Genomic DNA, 23,778 nt, shown 5'->3' with positions numbered 1-23,778 from the left:
ACTGTCCTTTCGTCTAGTACCCAGGAAACATGTAACCTGCACTTCATAATGTGTCCACCATTTTGAAGTTATTACATGCTGTTGTTTTGGGTTGTTGTTGTTTCACACGGTGGCATTTGATGGCATAAAAAGAGAGAAACCCCCCCCCCCCCAGAGAAACAACATGTTCTGCCATCGCAGGAATTCAGAAGAGCTTAATGGACAAGACCAGAATCTATCTCAGAAGGCAGCCTTGTTTAATGCCCTACTGACCAGGGCCCATAGTGACAGTAGTAATGGGTCAGGCCCCTGGTTGGTGTTGATTTGTATCGAAACTGAAGCCCCTCCCCTTCAGAGAAAAGTCCCTGTGTTGTGGTCACTCCATTCCTAAAAAATCCCTGTAGGAGGCATCCAAACTTTTCAAGTAACCACAACCAGAATATTCACTATAGAGATTTTAATCATTGACCAGTAGATCTTATTAAGAAAGGTCTGGTTTTAACTATATTTAATTAATTTAGGCCTAATAATTGACACTTCGCTAAGCCCCACCCCAGAATTTTGGGTAACCAATCACAGTGTTCCAATTAATTGCAACTGTCGTGAAGTCCAATATCTCGGACATGGTCATGGAAACCCAGGCAGTGCTATCCGGGTTCCTTGGGACGTCCATACCCTAAACCCTACCTTTACCCTAACTATAACTTAACCCTAAACATAACCTTTTACCTTAACCATTTTCAATTTCAACTTTAGTGGGGTAGGGACGTCCAAAGGATACCGGATAGCATGGACCATGGAAACACTAAGCTTTAGAACACCAGCTAACTGTAAATCGCCATATTGGCATTGTTTCATCTCTGACACCTTTTTTTTTTACCAAACAACTGCCATTTACACAACTTCCTAATGAAGATAGAGTATAACTCATTTTTATTTTGGAAAGATTGAAAATCTGTAATCAGATTTTTACTGTGAATGAGTTATAGCCGTTTTAGTGAATGGTGGTATTTTTCGAGAAACCGGTGAGCCTGGCACCTATTGCAATACCCTGTTCAAAGGCACTTAAATATTTTGTCTTGCCCGTTCACCTTTTGAAAAGCACACATAGACAATCCATGTCTCAGTTGTCTCAAGGCCTGAAAATCCTTCTTTAACCTGTCTCCTCCCCTTCATCTACACTGATTGATTGAAGTGGCTTTCACCTGGTCAATCTATGTCATGGAATGTTCAGGTGTTTTATACACTCAGTGTATCTGCATCAAAACATTACAAATGACATTTATAAAGAAAGACATACACAACTAATATCATATTGTCACATCCTGACCATAGAAAGCTGTTATTTTCTATGGTAGAGTAGGTCAGGGTGTGACAGGGGGGTTTCTAGTTTAGTTTTTCTATGTTGTTATGTTCTAGTTTTGTATTTCTATGTTGGATTGTTCTAGTTTTTGTATTTCTATGTTGGGCTTTGTTTGAGATGATCTCCAATTAGAGGTAGCTGGTCATTGTTGTTTCTAATTGGAGGTCATATTTTAAGTTGGTGTTTGTCCCACCTGGGTTTGTGGGAGATTAATTTTGAGTAGTGTATGTTTCACCTCTGCGTCACGGTTTGTTGTTTTTGTCATTCAGTTTATTTATGTATCGCATAGTTTCACAGTATAAATAAAATGTGGAACGACACACACGCTGCACTTTGGTCCGCTCCTCCTTTCGACAACCGTGACACATATTAATAAATCAAGAACTGTGAGAGGAATGCATTGTCTAATTCAAAATTGGAATGACAAAATATGAAAAGAATAAGGTGTGTGTATATATATATATATATATATTAACAATAATTGGCTTTTACAACTTGTATCTGTACATACATTCCACTAGGCCTGTAGCCTAATACAGGAAGAGTCAGAATGGGAACAAATGAAAAGCATGCAGGGGAGGCTAAATGACCAGTGACAATCTGAGCTACTGGGTGAAGACTAGGAGTCCCTTTACTAGCGCCTGTGTCTGCAGTGAGTCACTCACTCACTGGAGTACCACAACCCCGGCACAACTTCAGTCCCCTATGAGACATAACTGCTTTCCCTTGCATTCTGGTGCAACACAAAACAAATCACGTCATGGCCTCCTGTCTATCTTTCCTTTAACAAAGCCAATAATTTCTAGAGAAGTACTTCCAGCACAGTGAAGTTCACCTAGGCTGTGAGAGTAACGGTGTGATTGTTCCTCAGCCTCAGCAGCATGTTGTCCAGTCTCTCCATCCCCTCTGTCCTTGACACTGTGGGGACAGCTTCATATTGACTGCCTGGTGCACAGGTGGCATGTCTACAATGTCATCCCCCTTACAAAGGTCTGAGAGCTGACAGTCCACCAGTGTCCTACAGACAGAGAGAGAGAGAGAGAGATGAAAAACACAGACCTAATATTTAGGCCTTACGGTACACAACAATAATACATCATTGGCAGTTGCCAGCTAGACCAGGATAATTTAGTTGCCAAGCTGACTACCAGCCTGAGCTTTCAAAAGTCTATTAGCTAGCTATCATCATAAGGGTTAACTGAAGCATGTTGATGCCTTGAGGGTTAGGCTACCTTGCCTCGTTTTTGGCTGACTGTAATTTACGGTGTCTCAGTTTATCAGACGTTTTCGTGGATTTATCAGTGGTGACAGTGTTTCTTAGCCTCAGAGCAGTGGGCAGCTGGGAGGAGGTGCTCTTATTCTCCATGGACTTTACAGTGTCCCAGAACTTTTTGGAGTTTGTGCTACAGGATGCAAATTTCTGTTTGAAAAAGCTAGCCTTTGCTTTCCTAACTGCCTGTGTATATTGGTTCCTAACTTCCCTGAAAAGTTGCATATCGCGGGGGCTATTCGATGCTAATGCAGTACGCCACAGGATGTTTTTGTGCTGGTTAAGGGCAGTCAGGTCTGGAGTGAACCAAGGGCTATATCTGTTCCTGGTTCTACATTTTTTGAATGGGGCATGCTTATTTAAGATGGTGAGTGTTACGTTCCCCAGTTTCTGTGTTGTGGTTTGTGTATATTCATGTATGTATTTCAGGAAATGGCTTCCTGAAATTCTATACAAGCAATTGATTGGTCGGCCCCATTGCTGATTGGAGAGCTGACCCCGCCCCCTCGTCAGGACGCAGCTGTCTCCAATTACCAACCCCACCTACAGCTATATAAGCCAGTGTTCTGTTGCTCAGAGGGGAAGATGATTGCAGAGAGAGGATGGCTGAGAGAGGAGGCTAATGGCTGAGAGAGGAGGCTAATGGCTGAGAGAGGAGGCTAATGGCTGAGAGAGGAGGCTAATGGCTGAGAGAGGAGGCTAATGGCTGAGAGAGGAGGCTAATGGCTGAGAGAGGAGGCTAATGGCTGAGAGAGGAGGCTAATGGCTGAGAGAGGAGGCTAATGGCTGAGAGAGGAGGCTAATGGCTGAGAGAGGAGGCTAATGGCTGAGAGAGGAGGCTAATGGCTGAGAGAGGAGGCTAATGGCTGAGAGAGGAGGATAATGGCTGAGGGTTATAGCATGTTGGTTGTTTCTAAGAATTTTGGTATGTACTGAGTTAGTTGTTGCTGAGGTAGCTGATTGGATAATTCTGTTGTGTGTCAATAGGATGCAGTGTTTTGATTATTGAACCTACATTTGTGTTATTCTGTTTCCTTTGTTCACAGGGGGGGAAGGGGAAGGCACCCAGGGAGTACTTAGGCAAGAGGCCCGCGGGCCATACATATACCCGTAGTAGTTTACTGTCTATATACACTAGGAAAGACCTGGGCATACATTACCCGTAGTATTCACTGTCTATGCACACTAGGAAAGACCTGGGCATACATTACCCGTAGTAGTTTACTGTCTATACACACTAGGTTAGACCTGGGCATACATTACCCGTAGTAGTTTCCTGTCTATGCACACTAGGAAAGACCTGGGCGGACCATCCCCTGTATTTTGGTTAGTGCACCAGGTGGTGCAGATAGATAAGTAGTGGGTAGGCAGGTAAGGTAGGAGGGGGGGCTTTGATATTTACTTTCTTTGCTTTGGTTCCATCCAGCCCCTTTTCCCCAAACTTACCATGCGAAGGAATAAATTCCCTGTAAATGGTATTCTCTGCCTTTTTGTCATCCTTACTCACACCTACAGTCCATACCTCTTTCACACCACGGAGAGTTGAGTTGTAGCAGGGTGTTGCGTTCCCTCTTACTAGAGGCGTGCGTAACAGTGAGGAAAGCACTTTTAAAAAATAACCAGGCATCCTCTACTGACAGAATGAGGTCAATATCCTTCCAGGATACCCGGGCCAGGTCGATTAGAAAGGCCTGCTTGCTGAAGTGTTTTAGGGAGGCTTTTGACAGTGATGAGTGGTGGTCGTTTGACCACAGACCCATTATGGACGCAGGCAATGAGGCAGTGATCGCTGAGATCCTGGTTGAAGACAGAGGTGTATTTGGAGGGCAGGTTGGTTAGGATATCTATGAGGGTGCCCGTGTTTATGGATTTGGGGTTGTACCTGGTAGGTTCATTGATAATTTGGGTGAGATTGAGGGCATCAAGTTTAGATTGTAGGATGGCTGGGGTGTTAAGCATGTCCCAGTTTAGATCACCTAGTAGCACGAGCTCTGAAGATAGATGGGGGGCAATCAATTCACATATGGTGTCCAGAGCACAGCTGGGGGCAGAGGGGGGTCTATAGCAAGCAGCAACGGTGAGACACTTGTTTCTGGAAAGGCGGATTTTTACAAGTAGAAGCTCATATTGTTTGGGCACAGACCTGGATAGTAAGACAGAACTCTGCAGGCTATCCCTGCAGTAGATTGCAACTCCGCCCCCTTTGGCAGTTCTATCTTGTTGGAAAATGTTAGAGTTTGGGATGGAGATTTCAGGGTTTTTGGTGGTCTTCCTAAACCAGGATTCAGACACGGCTAGCACATCCGGGTTGGCACAGTGTGCTAAAGCAGTGAATAAAACGAACTTAGGGAGGAGGCTTCTGATGTTAACATGCATGAAACCAAGGCTTTTACGGTTACAGAAGTCAACAAATGAGAGCACCTGGGGAATAGGAGTGGAGCTAGGCACTGCAGGGCCTGGATTCACCTCTACATCCCCAGAGGAACAGAGGAGGAATAGGATAAGGGTACGGCTAAAGGCTAAAATAACTGGTCGTCTAGTACGTTCGGAACATAGAGTAAAAGGAGCAGGTTTCTGGAAGCGATAGAATAGATTCAAGGCATAATGTACAGACAAAGGTATGGTAGGATGTGAATACAGCGGAGGTGAACTTATGCATTGAGTGACGATGAGCAAGATTTTGTCTCTAGACTCATTTAAACCAGGTGAGGTGACCACATGTGTGGGAAGTGGAACTGAATCTCATCCGGGCATCTGAATGTCCAGATGGGGAGGGGCTATAAATCACCTTTGGATGGTTCAATAACCAAGGCATATTGAGCCTTTCTTGGCCTATGGATGAGTTTTACTCTAGCTTCAACATAAGTGAAAACAGTAATTGGTGTTTGAGGTGAGTTTGTATTCCATACAATGTAAAGCAGTTATAATAATGCTGTGATATATTTCTTCGATACAAATACATTATTATTTTTTACATTTAACTAGGCAAGTCATTAAATGGAACTCGGTCTATCGAGCTATAAGCCCAACTCTTATGGAAGTTATGACAGTTCAAATAGTAGACTATGAGGATGTTGAATGTGTTTGTACAGAGTACACAAATCTGGAAAGATTAATCAAGGAGATAATTGTTTAAAAACGATGTGGATTAATCGTGGGATATACTCTTTAAAAATGTAGGAAGGAACTTCTTATTTTATAAACCTTTATTTACTTGGCATTTCGGTATAAATATTTAAATAACAGGAGAAACAAACGCCAACGCGTTACTGGAAGTTACTGAATCTCATCCGGGCATCTGAATGTCCACATGGGGAGGGGCTATAAATCACCTTTGGATGGTTCAATAACCAATCAAAAAACATGTTGTGATATTCAACTCCCTACGAGATTTGGATAGTTAATTGCACCCAACTGGTGTCCCGGGTTTAAATCAGTCCCTGACTAGAGGGGAACAATGTGGGGGAAAAGCAGTGAAACTGGCTTCGAGATCCAGAGTTGAGCTTGAGGGAGATAGACAATCATCCACCAAACCCACGAATAGAAGTCTTTACCAGGTCGACGGTCAAACAGCGGCCCCTTTCAGGACATTTTAAGTAATTCTAAGTAATTCTGATTATTAAACCTTTATTCCAGTAGGAGGCAATAGAGATACGGTAGAAAAGGGCGCTGTCTTTCCATAAAATACGTTATTTCAGTAGTTTAAACACATTTATTTCAATAGTTTAATGAGCTGAAAAACAGAAAACAGAGACATTGGTAAGGTCGTCTAAGGAGGGGTGCACCGGACCAGGTCTGAAACGAAACGGAGCGTTTCACACACGTTTTATGGACAGCTCCATTTCCTTTACACACGTTCAAACTCAAAGAAATAATAAATATTTTTTCCCCCGTTTAACAGCTCAAAAAGACTGGGTCCCGCTGTATTGCTCAGGCTGTACTACAGCGTCTATTCACAGGCGCGATCCCACTACTGAGCGGCACGGGGGCTTTGGCCTGCTCCGTTTCCGACCTGGGCCGGTGCACCCCTCCTTAGACGACCTGGTGGTCCCGGGCTCCCCCTGGAGCACCATATCGATACCGAACTTAGTGCGGACACCCGATCGGCATAGTCCACTGGAGCTCAGAACTCCTGAGCTCAAACGATCCGCCAGCCTAAGCCTCCCAGCAACTTGGATTACAGGCGCACGCCACTGCACCCGGCGAGAAACCAGAGGATTTTTAGGGCATTTCAAGTTAAATTCGTGACGTCACACACCTCGTCACATGACTCCTTGTGTGGTCTGTAGAGCCGTCCTGTGATTAGAAAAATTGGTTTGCAACAATTTCGAATAGGGCACATATGATTTATTTCATGAATATTTGAATTCTATTCCTACTTGAAAAGTCAATAAATATGTCCTGGATATATAAATATGTTACAGAGATCTATAACCCTAGCCAGACAGACTTTTAATAGCTGCCATGTTGGATTTCTGACCAAATCTGGTGGTTCTAGCGTTATCTCATGCCCACAGACTCACACTAAATCCATGAGTTTAGTTTACTTTTACATGATAAACACGTTTTCAGTATAAATGTTTTCAACCTGTAGTGTCCTTGCTCAGCTCATGTTATATTTGCACTTCAGGCAATATTCAGATGAATTAGAAAGAATTACCTACCCAGCAGAGAATCAATCATCCATCTGGGATCAAGCCTATAAGGACAGGACATACACTCAACTGAACCAAATGTGTACACATTCTCTTACTACAGAGCGCTACTAGCTGAGAATCTAATTACAGAGAGTTCCATGTTTTATTTGAACATGTCCCCTTCTTCCTGTAAACATTACGTCATGTTCCACAAAGGGTTGGAAAAATTACATTTGCCAAAATTCCCAGGTTTTCAAGAAATCCTGTTTGGAGGAGTCTATAAAGGGCTGACTATATGAAACCAAGCCGTTCTGTTTTAATGTAACTATCGTTCTGTTTTAATCGTTCTGTTTTAATGTAACATTGTACATTTTGACATAATAAAGTGATAGTGTTTATTTAAGTAGAGCTTTTCATTATGTCTCGAAATGCTTTACATCCTACAGGGTCACACACCCCTTCAGCACCGTAGAGGTAGAGACTGTAGTCCCAAACGGCACCCTATTCCCTATATATATATATATATGGTGCACTACTTTTGACCAGTGACCTATGAGCTCGCTGTATTTCTCAGGCTGCACTACAGCGTCTATTCACGGGCGCGATCCCGCTACTGAGCGGCACGGTGGCTTTGGCCTGCTCCGTTTCCGACCTGGGCCGGTGCACCCCTCCTTAGACGACCTGGTGGTCCCCGGGCTCCCCCAGGTCAGACACCATGTGGTGAATAGGATGCCATTTGGGACACAAACCTGTGCCAGTTATGATTATAACTGTCTGTTATCTCACATGGGGAAACTTTAGCTCCGGATGTGGAGGTGGTTGCTCTTGGAGGCAGGCTGAGTGCCAGTGAGGCCCAGGAGGAAGAGCTAGGAGCCAGGCTGATGTCTAAGGCAGAAAGCCAGGCTGATGACTAAGGCAGAGAGCCAGGCTGATGTCTAAGGCAGAGAGCCAGGCTGATGTCTAAGGCAGAGAGCCAGGCTGATGACCAAGGCAGAGAGCCAGGCTGATGACCAAGGCAGAGAGCCAGGCTGATGACCAAGGCAGAGAGCCAGGCTGATGACTAAGGCAGAGAGCCAGGCTGATGACTAAGGCAGAGAGCCAGGCTGATGACTAAGGCAGAGAGCCAGGCTGATGACTAAGGCAGAGAGCCAGGCTGATGACTAAGGCAGAGAGCCAGGCTGATGACTAAGGCAGAGAGCCAGGCTGATGACTAAGGCAGAGAGCCAGGCTGATGACTAAGGCAGAGAGCCAGGCTGATGACTAAGGCAGAGAGCCAGGCTGATGACTAAGGCAGAGAGCCCAGCATCACTGTGCCTTCTTCAAGGTGATGTCACGAATGCTTGAACCAGACAAACTACGCAACTAGTGCAACCAATGACAATAGAGAGGGGCGTGTCATCGTAAAGGGTCAGACACGACCACGCGGGCAGACATTGTGACAGCAGTACCGTCATGCAAATAGATCAAGAAATGAAAGTCGTAGCATAGTTTTGACAAATATAATTTATATATGAGGGGGGGGGGTAAGAAAGTCATACATAAGTCATTGAGAGATATTGCTCAGATGTTAACTGAACAATTCTTCTTTTCACAGCTGCTAAACAGCGCAATATTCATATAGAAAAATAGAACTGGACAGACTGACAGATGTAAAAATGCTAAATCACATCAAGTGATTAGAATACAGAACATTTCACAATAATACATGTCATCTATATATATATATATATAAAGCAGTATAAAATAAGCACATTGCAAGACAGACATTGACGTAACAATGCCTTTTTTTTTTTTTTTATAAACAGGAGTGTAAACATTATTTCATATAGTTTTATATGTGCTTTTATTTATGACGCCAGCGTCACCACAAATCGGATCAACCGGATACTGCCATCGTCAAGGCAGAGGATATAAAAAATAAAAAAGTTACGTTTTTTTTTTTTTTTAATCAGCATTGTAATAGAAAATACAAAACAACTTTATGTTCCAACTTTAGTATATACTGAATGCATGAATATCCTAGAATATTACTACGGCTGTATATTTAAACGTGGTATACAGTACACTGGTAAACTGCAGAACGCTGGCTGGCTACACCTGGGCGTCTCTACCGTTATCCAGGTTTAGAATATCAAAAACAGCCCCTTCGTTTGTCTCAGTGCTGATAAGTGCCAGTAACAGAGCATTAGAATGATTGACCTTAGTGTTTCCTCTTCGACATTACAGTTTCCACTTTATATTTTTGTCCTTTATTGTAAATGATGGTTGTAGTATGCAGTAAGTAAACTGAGGCACTGACTTGGTTTCAGAACAAACAGCACTTATTATGATGCAGAGAGAACTGGGTAGGGCGTAAGGCTCCTCCCTCAGAGCCAAGGTGTTACCGAGGCAACGGACCTTAATTTTTTTTTTTTTTTTAAAACAGGTCTTTTGGGCAAAGACAGATGAGAGTCTCAACAAGTCTCCAGCTTTGAGGTCAAGACAGTACATACTGTGTGTGCTTCAACAACAAAAACGGCAGTTGATTTTAGAATTTTTCCAAAATGGCCACCATTCATGATGATGATGATGACGACGACAGTTGTTTTTTTGGCAGATCTATCTTTGCCGACCTTCGGTTTCTTGTTTTCCCTTGTGGTTTCATTTGGAGGCGGTCAGATTTTCGGCAGCCAGGTGTTCTAGCAGGGGGTTGGCCTCGCTCTCGGGGGTCTTGACGCTGTCGGTGCGGACGATGCAGGTGGGGCGGTGGAGGTTGAGCATTACCATTAACTGCTGTCTCTCCATCCTCAACTCCTCAATCTGGGACTTCAGGTCAGTGTTCACCACCTCCAAACGCTCCGACTCCTACAGGGAGGACAGATAGGGGAGGGGGTATACTGTTAAGTCATTTATTGAACCTTTATTTAGCCAGGCAAGTCAAGAAGACTTTCTCTTTTACAATAACCACTTGAGGTCCCACTTTAAACAAACTACAATATAAATGCTTTACAGAGCATTCATAATGTCTTCATAAACACCATAGACGCTTTACAGAGCATTCATAAACAATATAGACGCTTTACAGAGCATTCATAATGTCATCATAATCATTTTTTATTATTTTATTTATTTATTTTTAGTCATTTAGCAGACGCTCTTATCCAGAGCGACTTACAGTAGTGAATGCATACATTTCATGCATTTTTTTTGTACTGGCCCCCCGTGGGAATCGAACCCACACCATGCTCTACCAACTGAGCCACAGGGAAGACGCTTTACAGAGGATTCATAATGTCTTCATAAACACTATATAGATGCTTTACAGAGCATTCATAATGTCTTCATAAACACTATAAGACGCTTTACAGAACATTTATGTCTTCATACTATCTATTCCATCTTCTACAGCCAATTCGCAAAGAACATCCCAGGTATAAATAAAGAACTCTGCCACCATTGTGAAAAAGAAAACGTGACTTACCCTTTGGAGGAAGTCTGTTCTCTCCTTCTTCCTGTTCCGACATCGTGCTGCTGCCACTTTGTTCTTATCTCTCCTCCGTCTCCTCCGCTCATCGTCCTCGTCCATCTGCAGGGAGAAGAGGTGTTGTGATTAGCTAATGGAGACCTTTTCCAAGGCCTGTATATTATTAAAACATCGTGATGACAACCCTGGGCTCTATCTTTCCTGTATGTTTTAATCCTGGTTTTTCATACTTTCTGTTTTATTGTGAACTTCAGATAACTGTGCCTCAGTTTGATACCTGTGCTTGCCATCTTGGAGGCAAAAGTGAAGAGTTGAAGAGAACCCAGATTGAAAATGGTTAAGTTGTGTAATATCTAAACTACTTCTGAAATTGCCCACTTGGTGGAGCTAAAGCTTAGTAGTCTGGTCCAGTTTTCAACAGACCACCATACATAAAAAACAGACCATGACCTCAAAATGACTAACATCCACCTCCATTCCTCCTCAAGCTCTTCTTCCTCCTTCTTCATCTCCCTCCCCACCAATCTACCCCTCCCTCCTCACCTCTCCCTTGATAGCAGTGAGCGGCCTCTTGCCCAGCCGTCCCAGGAAATGCAGCGGTGACAACATGGCGCCCAGGTTCCTGAAGTCCTGTGCAAGTTTGAGCTGATCGGTGAGTGTAGTGGCAGAGATGCCCGCCAGTGGGCCCAGGCTGGGCAAGGAGCCAGCCGTCAGGGAGGTGTCGAGGATCTGGCCGGGCATCATGTTAGACCCAGCCACCATACACCACAGCTATGGAGGGAGAGAGGAAAAGAGGGAGAGAGGAAGAGGGGGAGAGAGGAAAAGAGGGAGAGAGGAAGAGGGGGAGAGAGGAAGAGGGGGAGAGAGGAAGAGGGGGAGAGAGGAAGAGGGGGAGAGAGGAAGAGGGGGAGAGAGGAAGAGGGGGAGAGAGGAAGAGAGGGAGAGAGGAAGAGGGGGAGAGAGGAAGAGGGGGAGAGAGGAAGAGAGGGAGAGAGGAAGAGGGGGAGAGAGGAAAAGAGGGAGAGAGGAAGAGGGGGAGAGAGGAAGAGATGGAGAGAGGAAGAGGGGGAGAGAGGAAGAGAGGGAGAGAGGAAGAGAGGGAGAGAGGAAGAGGGGGAGAGAGGAAGAGGGGGAGAGAGGAAGAGGGGGAGAGAGGGAAGAGAGGGAGAGAGGAAGAGAGGGAGAGAGGAAGAGGGGGAGAGAGGAAGAGGGGGGAGAGAGGAGGAGGGGGAGAGAGGAAGAGGGGGAGAGAGGAAGAGGGGGAGAGAGGAGGAGATGGAGAGAGGAAGAGAGGGAGAGAGGAAGAGGGGGAGAGAGGAAGAGGGGGAGAGAGGAAGAGGGGGAGAGAGGAAGAGAGGGAGAGAGGAAGAGGGGGAGAGAGGAAGAGGGGGAGAGAGGAGGAGGGGGAGAGAGGAAGAGGGGGAGAGAGGAAGAGGGGGAGAGAGGAGGAGATGGAGAGAGGAAGAGGGGGAGAGAGGAAGAGGGGGAGAGAGGAGGAGGGGGAGAGAGGAAGAGAGGGAGAGAGGAAGAGGGGGAGAGAGGAGGAGGGGGAGAGAGGAGGAGATGGAGAGAGGAAGAGGGGGAGAGAGGAAGAGGGGGAGAGAGGAGGAGGGGGAGAGAGGAGGAGATGGAGAGAGGAAGAGGGGGAGAGAGGAAGAGAGGGAGAGAGGAAGAGGGGGAGAGAGGAGGAGATGGAGAGAGGAAGAGGGGGAGAGAGGAGGAGGGGGAGAGAGGAGGAGATGGAGAGAGGAAGAGAGGGAGAGAGGAAGAGAGGGAGAGAGGAAGAGAGGGAGAGAGGAAGAGGGAGAGAGGAAGAGGGAGAGAGGAAGAGAGGGAGAGAGGAAGAGAGGGAGAGAGGAAGAGGGAGAGAGGAAGAGAGGGAGAGAGGAAGAGGAGAGAGAGGAAGAGGGGGAGAGGAAGAGAGGGAGAGAGGAAGAGAGGGAGAGAGGAAGAGGGAGAGAGGAAGAGAGGAGGAGGGGGAGAGAGGGAGAGAGGAAGAGGGGGAGAGAGGGAGAGAGGAAAAGAGGGAGAGAGGAAAAGAGGGAGAGAGGAAGAGGGGGAGAGAGGAGGAGATGGAAGGTCATTGATTGTCAGGTCCAGCTACTTTTATTGTCCATTGCTATAGGGTCTACTTTACGTGCCTTATTCATGTCCCTGTGTCCGTCTCCTTTCCCTCACAGTTTTAAAGCTATTTCCTCATATCCTCGACAGACAGCTTTAACAGAATTGACAGACTGGATTTTGCTGAATTCTACTCTGGAATGTTCATCTACATTTGTAAGTTGGCTCCATGTTCAGGCTGTGGATATCATTCATCATGCATTGCATACCAAGCGTACATTTTTTTTCCCTTTTAATGATTGCGGGCAATTTTCAAGAGTTTGCATTGAGAAGTCCTGTGGTCAATCAAAGAAAAATGAAAGGAAGAGAGAGAGAGAGAGAGAGAAACAGAGCCTGTACAGACCAGGCCTAGAGGAAGTGACTGCAGAATGAATATATTTCTGTAAGGACTGTTAGAACCAAGACTGTGCTGTTGAAAACTCCTGATGGCCAAACAGAAAAAACAAAAATGTTGCTCATGGAACGGTGCAGCAGACCGGATTGGGAGTTAGGAGGAGAGGGACGGTACAGGACACCAACTTTATCTGGTGATAAAGTGCGTTCTTTCAGCCAAGACGTGTATTATGAGCAGAGTATGTGAACGGAGCTGGAGTGGAGGGTTCCCAATTTTACTGGAACGTGGAGCGAGTTCCCCCCCCCAAGGCTAGAGCGTCGGCCTTCTCGCCAGCACCAATCTCGCTCCAGTAGCGCTCCCTTCACAAGCTCAGGGCATGCCCGGCCCAGCATGCATTTGTAGTGTACTTGAGTGTTGCTAATAGCCCCTTGCTTTAGCTATTGGCATGGAGTTCGCTAAATATATTCATAAAGAAACTAATAAAAACACACAGGTGCTAAAAATCAAGGTGACTTACAAAGACGAAGAAAACCAAGAGCAAGAGAGGGAGTGCGTTATGTAGTGTCCACAACTAAAGAATCATTGTGGAATCTGAACAGACACATCCTGAAAGCAGCACGATACTGTACTAACTACATGTACATGATAACAGAAAGGTGGCTAGCTAGCTGTCTGTCTCAATATAGCAAAGTATTTATAAACAAAAAATATCTTAAAAAGTTTAGTTCATTTTCATTCTATTATCTATACAATAGGCCATCATTGATTCTGGCCCAATAGGTCTGGTATATTACCTCTGTCCTGGAGCTTTCTGTTTTGATAAGGTTGTTTTACCTACAATTCATTAGGCCTACCTACAAAACGTTTTTAATATGCTATCCTGGCAAGAGTGACCCGAAGGGTGTTTATTAACATCGCCAGTGTTTCTGCAAGCGCTGAGGATGGGTTTCCACCACTGCTGGCCTGCTCTCCAGATGCCGTCGCCTGAAGCCACAGGCTCTGGACTAACTCATGTTTCTAAAAATGTATTCAAAAAGCCACTGTAGATGGAGCCTAATAAGGCATTTTTAGTTTAATTTTGTATTTAATTCTAAGTAAATCACAGTCTACATGTGCAATTTATAGACTATAATGACTTAATACAACAAAATGTTGTTTAAATGCTGAGCGCTTTATGTCCCTACCAACCTGGTGTGTTGTACTCCCAAATGCATTTCTTTGTTATAGCCTTGAAATAATATATTCCTTCTGTCTTTCTGACCTATTTCGAGTGTTTATATGCTGTTTAATATGACATGTAGCCTATTTGAAATGATGAGCGCTCCTTAGTCACCTTTTCCTGTTGTTTGTAAAAAAAAAATCAAAATCAAAATCATTAAAATCATATGGTTTGGTTTCAATACTTGGAGCGGCAGTTTTTCTTTTTCCTGTGAGCGCTGAACGGTTTTTGGCAGAGGTTTTTAGCAGAGGTTTTTAGCAGAGCGGTTGGAAAGGATGTGGAGCCCCCGGAGCTGCACACCGCTTCATGAGAGCGATGAGCGGGATTTCCATGACCTCTCAACTCAACCACTCTGATTGTGAGGTGAGCAGGACAGGACAGGTGCCGGTGGGGCTGACCAACTGACTGCCTGCTGCCGGTTGGGGCTGACCAGCTGACTGCGTGCATGTGTCCCAACTGACACCCTATTCCATATATAGTGCACTACTTTTGACCAGGGACAGTAGTCAAGAGTAATGGACTATAGAGAATAAGGTGCCAGTTGGGACACACCCCATGTTCCTGACTGACTACACTGCTAGGCTGGGTTCCTTTCTTAGAAAAATAAATCGGCACCGTTTATTACAAAAGCCAGAAAGAGAGAGCGAGAGAGAGAGAGAGAGCGAGAGAGAGCGAAAGAGAGCGAGAGAGAGCGAGAGAGAGCGAGAGAGAGCGAGAGCGAGAGAGAGCGAGAGAGAGCGAAAGAGAGCGAAAGAGAGCGAGAGAGAGAGAGAGAGAGAGAGCGAGAGAGAGCGAAAGAGAGCGAAAGAGAGCGAGAGAGAGCGAGAGAGCAAAATAGAGAGAAAGAGAGGCAGAGGGAGAAGAGGTTACAAAAAAAGTCATATAAGCCCTATTCTAGGTGACTCCACCCAGCCAAGAGCTGGTCTCACAGCGTTTTGTGTTTGGACTGAGTGAGGGAGTTACTGTCGGAAAAATGGTCTGAGACCAAATTGGCACAGTTTACCGATTACCCGTTCTCTGATTCCTCCTCTCAGGAGATTATGAATGAATAAATATTTAATAAAAGTGTATAGATGTTAGTTTCCTTTCCTTATCTCATACCATCCATTATCACTGATTGCTGAAACGACTAGGCAAGCCTAAACACCTAGCTAGGCCTATAGCAGAGCTAGATACCTAGCCAGGCGTATAGCAGGGATAAAACACCTAGCCAGGCCTAAAGACATCTCCCTCCTGTTTTTAGCTGTTGGTCATATTAGCATTGCTAGAAATATTGTATATTAGGGATGCACGATATAGTCGGTGAACATATTAGAATCGGCAGATATTAGCCAAAAATCGCAACATCGGTATCGGTTGATGTCTAGTTTAACGTCGATGTTAAAGCCACCATGCGTACCCTATATAACGAAAGGTACATGACGTAATAACGCCATGTAAAATGTTGCGCTACACGTGCAACACAGCATTCCTAACCTAGCCCACAATGTCTGCTGTGTGGATCGAGCAGTCAACAAGTCCAGCCGTCATTTGAAAGAGTAAGAACATTTCAGTGAGACAACTCAAAGGTGAAATCCATTAAAGCCAAGATAATGGAATTCATTGCCCTTGACAATCAACCGTTCTCTGTCGTGGGTGAAGTTCGCTTTTGCCGACTGGTCGAGCACCGGTACACACTACCAAGTGCGCTATTTTTCAGATGTTGCCCTACCGAAGTTACACAGTAATAGCGTCACTGCTATTAGCTTCACGACATACATACTATGGAACGCCGTTTGGGGCTTTGCGTGTCAAAAAAGATACAGTAGCACTGTCAAAGCTGTACAAAAAAAGTCTGCAAACAAGCAAACAATGGCCATGAACGATGTGTTCACAATACTGCATTGGTAATAAAGCATGATTTATAACAAATCTCGCTATGCCCTAAGACAAACCATCAAACAAGCAAAGCGTCAATACAGGATTAAGATTGAATCCTACTACACAGGCTCTGACGCTCGTCGGATGCGGCAGGGCTTGAAAACCATTACGGACTACAAAGGGAATTACAGATACAAGCTGCCCAGTGACGCGAGCCTACCAGATGAGCTAAATGCCTTTTATGCTCGCTTTGAGGCAAGCAACACTGAAGCATGCACGAGAGCACCAGCTGTTCTTGATTACTGTGTGATCACGCTCTCAGTAGCCGATGTGAACAAAACCTTTAAACAGGTCAACATTCACAAAGCCGCTGGGCCAGACAGATTACCAGGACGTGTACTCAAAGCATGCGTGGACCAACTGTCAAGTATCTTCACTGACATTTTCAACCTCTCTCTGACCGAGTCTGTAATACCTACATGTTTCAAGCAGACCACAATAGTCCCTGTGCCCAAGAACACTACAGTAACCTGCCTAAATGATTACCGCCCCGTGGCACTCACGTCGGTAGCCATGAAGTGCTTTGAAAGGCTGTTCACGGCTCACATGAACAGCATCCTCCAGGACACCCTAGACCCACAACAATTCGCATACCGCCCTAACAGATCCACAGATGACGCAATCTCAATCGCACGCCACACTGCCCTTTCACACCTGGACAAAAGGAACACCTATGTGAGAATGCTGTTCATTGACTACAGCTCAGAGTTCCATAGTGCCCACGAAGCTCATCACTAAGCTAAGGACTGTGGGACTAAACACCTCCCTCTGCAACTGGATCCTGGACTTCCTGTTGGGCTGCCCCAAGGTGGTAAGAGTAGGCAACAACACCTCTGCCACGCTGATCCTTAACACTGGGGCCCCTCAGGGGTGTGTACTTAGTCCCCTCCTGTTTTCCCTGATCACTCACGACTGCGTGGGCAAACACGACTCCAACACCATCATTAAGTTTGCTGGCAACACAACAGTGGTAGGCCTGATCACCGACAACGATGCATTTTACATTTTTTTTTACATTTTACGTCATTTAGCAGACGCTCTTATCCAGAGCGACTTACAGTAGTGAATGCATACATTTCATACAATTTCATACATTTTTTATTTTTTTTTGTACTGGCCCTCCGAGGGAATCAAACCCACAACCCTGGTGTTGCAAACACCATGCTCTACCAACTGAGCTACAGGGAAGGCTATAGGGAGGTCAGAGAACTGGCAGTGTGGTGCCAGGACAACAATCTCCCTCAATGTGATCAAGACAAAGGAGCTGGTCGTGGACTACAGGAAAAGGCAGGCCGAACAGGCCCCCATTAACATCGACGGGGCTGTAGTGGAGCGGGTCGAGAGTTAAGTTCCTTGGTGTCCACATCACCAACGAACTATCAAGGTCCAAACATACCAAGACAGTTGTGAAGAGGGCACGACAAAACCTTTTCCCCCTCAGGAAACTGAAAAGATTTGGCATGGGTCCCCAGATCCTCAAAAGGTTCTACAGCTGCACCATCGAGAGCATCCTGACCGGTTGCATCACTGCCTGGTATGGCCACTGCTTGGCATCTGACCGTAAGGCGCTACAGTGTGTAGTGCGAATGGCCCAGTACATCACTGGGGCCAAGCTTCCTGCCATCCAGGACATATAATAGGCGGTGTCAGAGGAAAGCCCATAAAATTGTCAGACACTCCAGCCACCCTAGTCATAGACTGTTCTCTCTGCTACCGCACTGCAAGCGATACCGGATCTCCAAGTCTAGGACCAAAAGGCTCCTCAACAGCTTCTACCCCCAAGCCATAAGACTGCTGAAGAATTAATCAAATCGCCACTGGACAATTTAGATTGACACCCCCCCCCCCCCCCCCCCCCTTTTGTACACTGCTGCTACTCACTGTTATCTATGCCTAGTCACTTAACCCCCACCCACATGTACAAATTACCTCTACTAACCTGTATCCCTGCACACTGACTCGTTACTGGAGCCCCCTGTATATAACCTCGTTAGTTATTCTTATTGTGTTACTTTTTATTATTACTTTTTATTTTAGTCTAGTTGGTAAATATTATTTTTTTAACTCTTCTTGAACTACACTGTTGTTTAAGAGCTTGTAAGTAAGCATTTCACGGTAAAGTCTACACTTGTATTCGGCGCATGTGACAAATAAAGTTTGATTTGATTATTTGTTTGACCGCAACTTCTGGGGTAGCTAGCTTTAGCTTAGTACCTAGCTAGCACCAATACAACCAGCCTGAAATCAATCACCAGTAGAAACTGCAGTCATTTTCATTATTCTTAGCAATGATTTAGAAAACCTTGAGTAAGTATTAGCTAGGTAGCCACTTGTTGTTCACCTATTGAAATTGAACTTCAGTTCATGAAAATAAATAGCTAGCCAACTACTTAACACTGTTGCCCAAAGCTAACGTTATAAACAGCCAGCTAGCTTCATCTGGCTTTTGATGCTCGACTGGACCGGGTTATGTGTTGTGAAGCTAGCCAAAATAAGGATTAGGCACAATAGTGGAATTTGCAATTCGCCTTCAAAATAAAAGTATGTCATTGACAGTGATGCAAATGAATACAAATAGTAGAATTATGCCACACTTTTATTTTGAAGATTAACCGCAAAGTCCACTATTGTGGCTAATCCTTATTGTGGCTAGCTTCACAAAAATGGGTCCGACCACCATTAATCAAATAATAACTGTTTTATAAATTAGGGTTATTTTAGATGATGACACCTAGCTATATAGTTAGTTAGCTAACTATAGCTACTGAAACAGATTATGTCGTGTTATTTGACGTGTCAAATAGTGTTATTTGACGTGTTTCTTTTTCGACACGCAAAGACAAACCATAGAAATCCTGGTTGAGAATGAAACTGAACAACGAAACAGCTCAGCAAGTAAGAGAAATAAATAGGTTTTGATCACGTTTCTGGTAATTGGGACATACGTAAATGCCAACAAAATGCGTTTTTGGTCAGTATGGTGTGTAATCTTTACTTAACTAGACAAGCCAGTTAAGAACAAATTCTTATTTACAATGACAGCGCAGAAGACGATGGGCCAAATGTGCACCGCCCTATGGGACTCCCAATCACGGCCAGATGTGATACAGCATGGATTCGAACCAGGGACTGTAGTGACGCCTCTTGCACTGAGATGCAGTGCCTTAGACCGCTGTGTCCATGTGTGCGTGTTTTAACTATTTAACTGTACTAGAATCGGTTATCGGTATCGTTTTTGGGGGGGGGCAGGGAAAATATTGGATATCTGTATCGGACAAAAAATGTAATATTGGTGCATCGCCATTTCTTCTTTGTATATAATAGTAATATTAGTAGTATAGCATAAATAGTGTTTTGTGTTTCATTAATTGGCTAGCTAGTTAGCGTCTTCAAATTCTCCAGTCTGTCATTCGACTCTTTCCCCTGCCGACGATGAGCTACGAAAGAAGTGGGTGAACATCATAAGGACGAGACAACTTCACCGTCGGCAAAAGCTCCACGGTCTGTGGCAGGCCTTTTCTTCCTGAAGGCGTATTGGAGCCTACTCCGGAAGGGCTACGTTGTCTGAGGAAGGGAGCTGAGCCACTTCTGTTCCAATGGAACAATTAGGTTATTCAGACACGGGGAATCCCATCCCTACGCTAAACAGGCTATGGGCTGATTCATATAGGAGACATGAGATAAGATTATACAAATCTCTACAACCTGAGTCTACAGAGGAGCTGCATTGGCCGGAGGGTGTCAGAGTACAGAATGAACTAGCATACAGCAGAACAACTCCTTCCAACTATAAAAACTACACAAGAAACTCCTTCCGACTATAAAAACTACACAACAAACTAATTCCGACTATAAAAACTACAAACTAATTCCGACTATAAAAACTACAAACTAATTCCAACTATAAAAACTACACAACAAACTAATTCCGACTATAAAAACTACACAAGAAACTAATTCCAACTATAAAAACTACACAAACTAATTCCGACTATAAAAACTACAAACTAATTCCGACTATAAAAACTACAAACTAATTCCGACTATAAAAACATTCAAACTAGATCCAGATGTTAATCAAACTGATCCACAAGACTGATGTTTACCTCTGTCTGCAGAGTTTGGATATCCACTGCTAAATATCCACTGCTAGATCAACAACCTTTCCAACAAACAAACACAGTTAAGACCAGAAAACCCCCCCTCACAGACATTTCTTGCTGTGAACACCCTCGATTGTTTTACACATGAAACAGTTAAGACAAGAACCCCCCCCCCCCCCCCCCCCCCCCCCCCCCCCCCCCCTCGGAAGACATGAAAGCTAAACTGTACCTTTTCTGCAGCAAAGTAGTGGTTCCTAAAAGCCAGAGAGTCAAAAGGGGCTTTACCACTCCCTTTTCAAAAAAGGAGGGGGGGTCTCGTATTTTCTCAGTTTGTGTCGCCGGGCTGGCGGGCGGACGTTTGCCAGGATTAGTGGTCAGTGTTTGATGATGCAACACACTCTCTGTATTCTCGCAGTCAAGCAGAAAAGCCAGTCGGTGCCATACACAGCCAATATACTGTACCCCGAGACAGACAAAGACAGTCACACAGAGCAGGGCACGGCAGGACAGGGCACGGCAGGACAGGGCACGGCAGGACAGGGCAGGGTAGAGCATGGCAGGGTAGGACAGGGCAGAGCACAGCACGGTAGGACAGGGCAGGGTAGAGAAAGGCAGGGCAGCACAGGGCAAAGCAGGACAGGCATTTCTGCTTTACAGAACCGCCTAGTCGACTGAAGTGCCTCAGGAGAAGCCAAACACACAGCACAGTCAGGGTGGGAGAGGAAGTGTCATGTATTAGAACTGCACTCAATGCAGGTCCTGGGTAGCTGGCACATGGCCAAGACCAATGGCATATGAGCCGTGGCTGTGTGTTGGTCTAATGTGCCGCCGTGTGTGTTCGTAAGTCTGTGTGCACTCAGACAAATGTGCCAGTGTGTGTGTGCATGTATATATATTTATATATGTCTGGAAACCCTGGTTTTCTCCACTCACATACTTCATCCGTCTTCAGGTTGACAAAATGGGTCCATTTCCTGCACCATTCCTGAGGCCAATTAGCTGCTCCAATCCAAGGCTGAGGAATTCAACCTCTGTGTCCCAAATGGCACTCTATTCCCTACATAGTGCCCTACCTTTGACCAGTACCCATAGGGCTCTGGTCTAAAGTAGTGTACTATGAAGGGAATAGGGTGCCATTTGGGTTGCAGACCCGACTCCACCATCAATACCCTAGCAGCTCCACTCTCCTACCATCAATACCCTAGCAGCTCCACTCTCCTACCATCAATACCCTAGCAGCTCCACTCTCCTACCATCAATACCCTAGCAGCTCCAGACTCTCCTACCATCAATACCCTAGCCTAGCAGCTTCAGACTCTCCTACCATCAATACCCTAGCCTAGCAGCTTCAGACTCTCCTACCACCAATACCCTAGCAGCTCCACTCTCCTACCATCAATACCCTAGCCTAGCAGCTCCAGACTCTCCTACCATCAATACCCTAGCAGCTCCACTCTCCCTACCATCAATACCCTAGCAGCTCCACTCTCCCTACCATTAATACCCTAGCCTAGCAGCTCCACTCTCCTACCATCAATACCCTAGCAGCTCCAGACTCTCCTACCATCAATACCCTAGCAGCTCCACTCTCCTACCATCAATACCCTAGCAGCTCCAGACTCTCCTACCATCAATACCCTAGCCTAGCAGCTTCAGACTCTCCTACCATCAATACCCTAGCCTAGCAGCTTCAGACTCTCCTACCATCAATACCCTAGCAGCTCCACTCTCCTACCATCAATACCCTAGCCTAGCAGCTTCAGACTCTCCTACCATCAATACCCTAGCCTAGCAGCTTCAGACTCTCCTACCACCAATACCCTAGCAGCTCCACTCTCCTACCGTCAATACCCTAGCAGCTCCACTCTCCTACCGTCAATACCCTAGCAGCTCCACTCTCCTACCATCAATACCCTAGCAGCTCCACTCTCCTACCATCAATACCCTAGCAGCTCCACTCTCCTACCGTCAATACCCTAGCAGCTCCACTCTCCTACCATCAATACCCTAGCAGCTCCACTCTCCTACCGTCAATACCCTAGCAGCTCCACTCTCCTACCATCAATACCCTAGCAGCTCCACTCTCCTACCGTCAATACCCTAGCAGCTCCACTCTCCTACCATCAATACCCTAGCAGCTCCACTCTCCTTACCATCAATACCCTAGCCTAGCAGCTCCACTCTCCTACCATCAATACCCTAGCCTAGCAGCTCCACTCTCCTACCATCAATACCCTAGCCTAGCTGTTCCAGACACTTGCTAAAAGCAGGAGCAGGGTGTATTCATTGGCACCATTTCCACAGTTGTTGACTGGCCAGTCAACAAGAAGCTAACCTAACCTATAGTGCATGGCTTACTTCCTTATGTATCCTCCTGGAGCATGGGCCATTGACATCATTAGCACATGGCTATATTTGCAGCTAAAAAGGCTTGCAGTAAAGCCCATAGCTTTACGCCTGCAGACAGGTTAAGTCACGGCAGGGGGGAAAAGAGGCCTTCCCCACGACAGGGGGGAACTTGAAGCAGCCATGCTTCTCATCCAGAACACTCTAACTTATCTTGTTGTAGAACAACACTGTTCGCCTCCTACTTTGGCCTCAGCATATTTGCCTGCTCGCCTCACATATCATCTTGCACAACTCTTAGTGACATGCAAACAGCCCAACCTATCTCTGGGCTGGAGAAAGAAAGAATAACATGGTGAAAATGATGAACAATGATAGTGATGCCTCATCCAACATACACCCCTCTCCTCAAGACCTGAGCCATGGCTCCATTACTGCCTGTATGAGTCCCAAATGAAATTCCTTCTATAGTGTACTACTTGAAAACATAAAGCTCTGGTCAATAGTATTGCACTATAAAGGGTATAGGGTAGTATTTGGAACACAGCCTCTCTGCATTCAGACAGTCAGTTATACTATGCTACAGTATGTGCTGTTGAGTTTCTGACCCAGGCTTTCTTTCTTAACCCTCTGGGGAGCAGAAACATTTGATAAAAGCAATTACACTGAGACGCCAATTTCTCACTTTAAAATGTATGCCAAACAAAAACCATTGATTTCCAAGTTTAACAAACCATACTCTATGCACAATGATGACTGTGAAAGAAAAAAACAGTAAAACCTGTCATTAAAATACTGGATATGCAGATGCAAAGTTTGGTGACAGAGTTAGTATTAGTTAGTATTAGTTAGTTATTAGTGTTAGTTAGTATTAGTTATTAGTATTAGTTAGATATTAGTTGGTTATTAGTATTAGTTAGTATTAGTTATTAGTTAGTATTAGTTAGCATTAGTTAATTATTAGTATTAGTTATTAGTTAGCATTAGTTAGTTATTAGTTAGTAAAATATTCCTGTTTTATTC

At 45.0% G+C, this 23,778-nt stretch overlaps 1 protein-coding gene across 2 annotated transcripts in view; it reads right to left on the bottom strand.

Annotated features, from left to right (window-relative positions):
• Positions 1 to 8,736: 8,736 nt before the first annotated feature.
• LOC115151573 (jun dimerization protein 2) overlaps positions 8,737 to 23,778 on the bottom strand; it is a 28,316-nt gene continuing 13,274 nt past the window's right edge. For both annotated transcript variants that reach the window (XM_029695660.1, XM_029695745.1), the window contains exons 3-5: positions 11,256 to 11,483; positions 10,710 to 10,814; positions 8,737 to 10,093 (exon numbers count right to left, since the gene is read on the bottom strand). In XM_029695660.1, coding sequence (XP_029551520.1) covers positions 9,890 to 10,093; positions 10,710 to 10,814; positions 11,256 to 11,474 — 528 coding nt within the window. In that variant the 5' untranslated portion in view covers positions 11,475 to 11,483 and the 3' untranslated portion in view covers positions 8,737 to 9,889. The remainder of the gene's footprint in view (positions 10,094 to 10,709; positions 10,815 to 11,255; positions 11,484 to 23,778) is intronic.

This window comes from Salmo trutta, chromosome 1, assembly GCF_901001165.1.
Source record: "Salmo trutta chromosome 1, fSalTru1.1, whole genome shotgun sequence".
Lineage (NCBI taxonomy): Eukaryota > Metazoa > Chordata > Actinopteri > Salmoniformes > Salmonidae > Salmo > Salmo trutta.
Note: the sequence above shows the minus strand (reverse complement) of the source record. Positions and strands in the feature narration are given on the sequence as shown.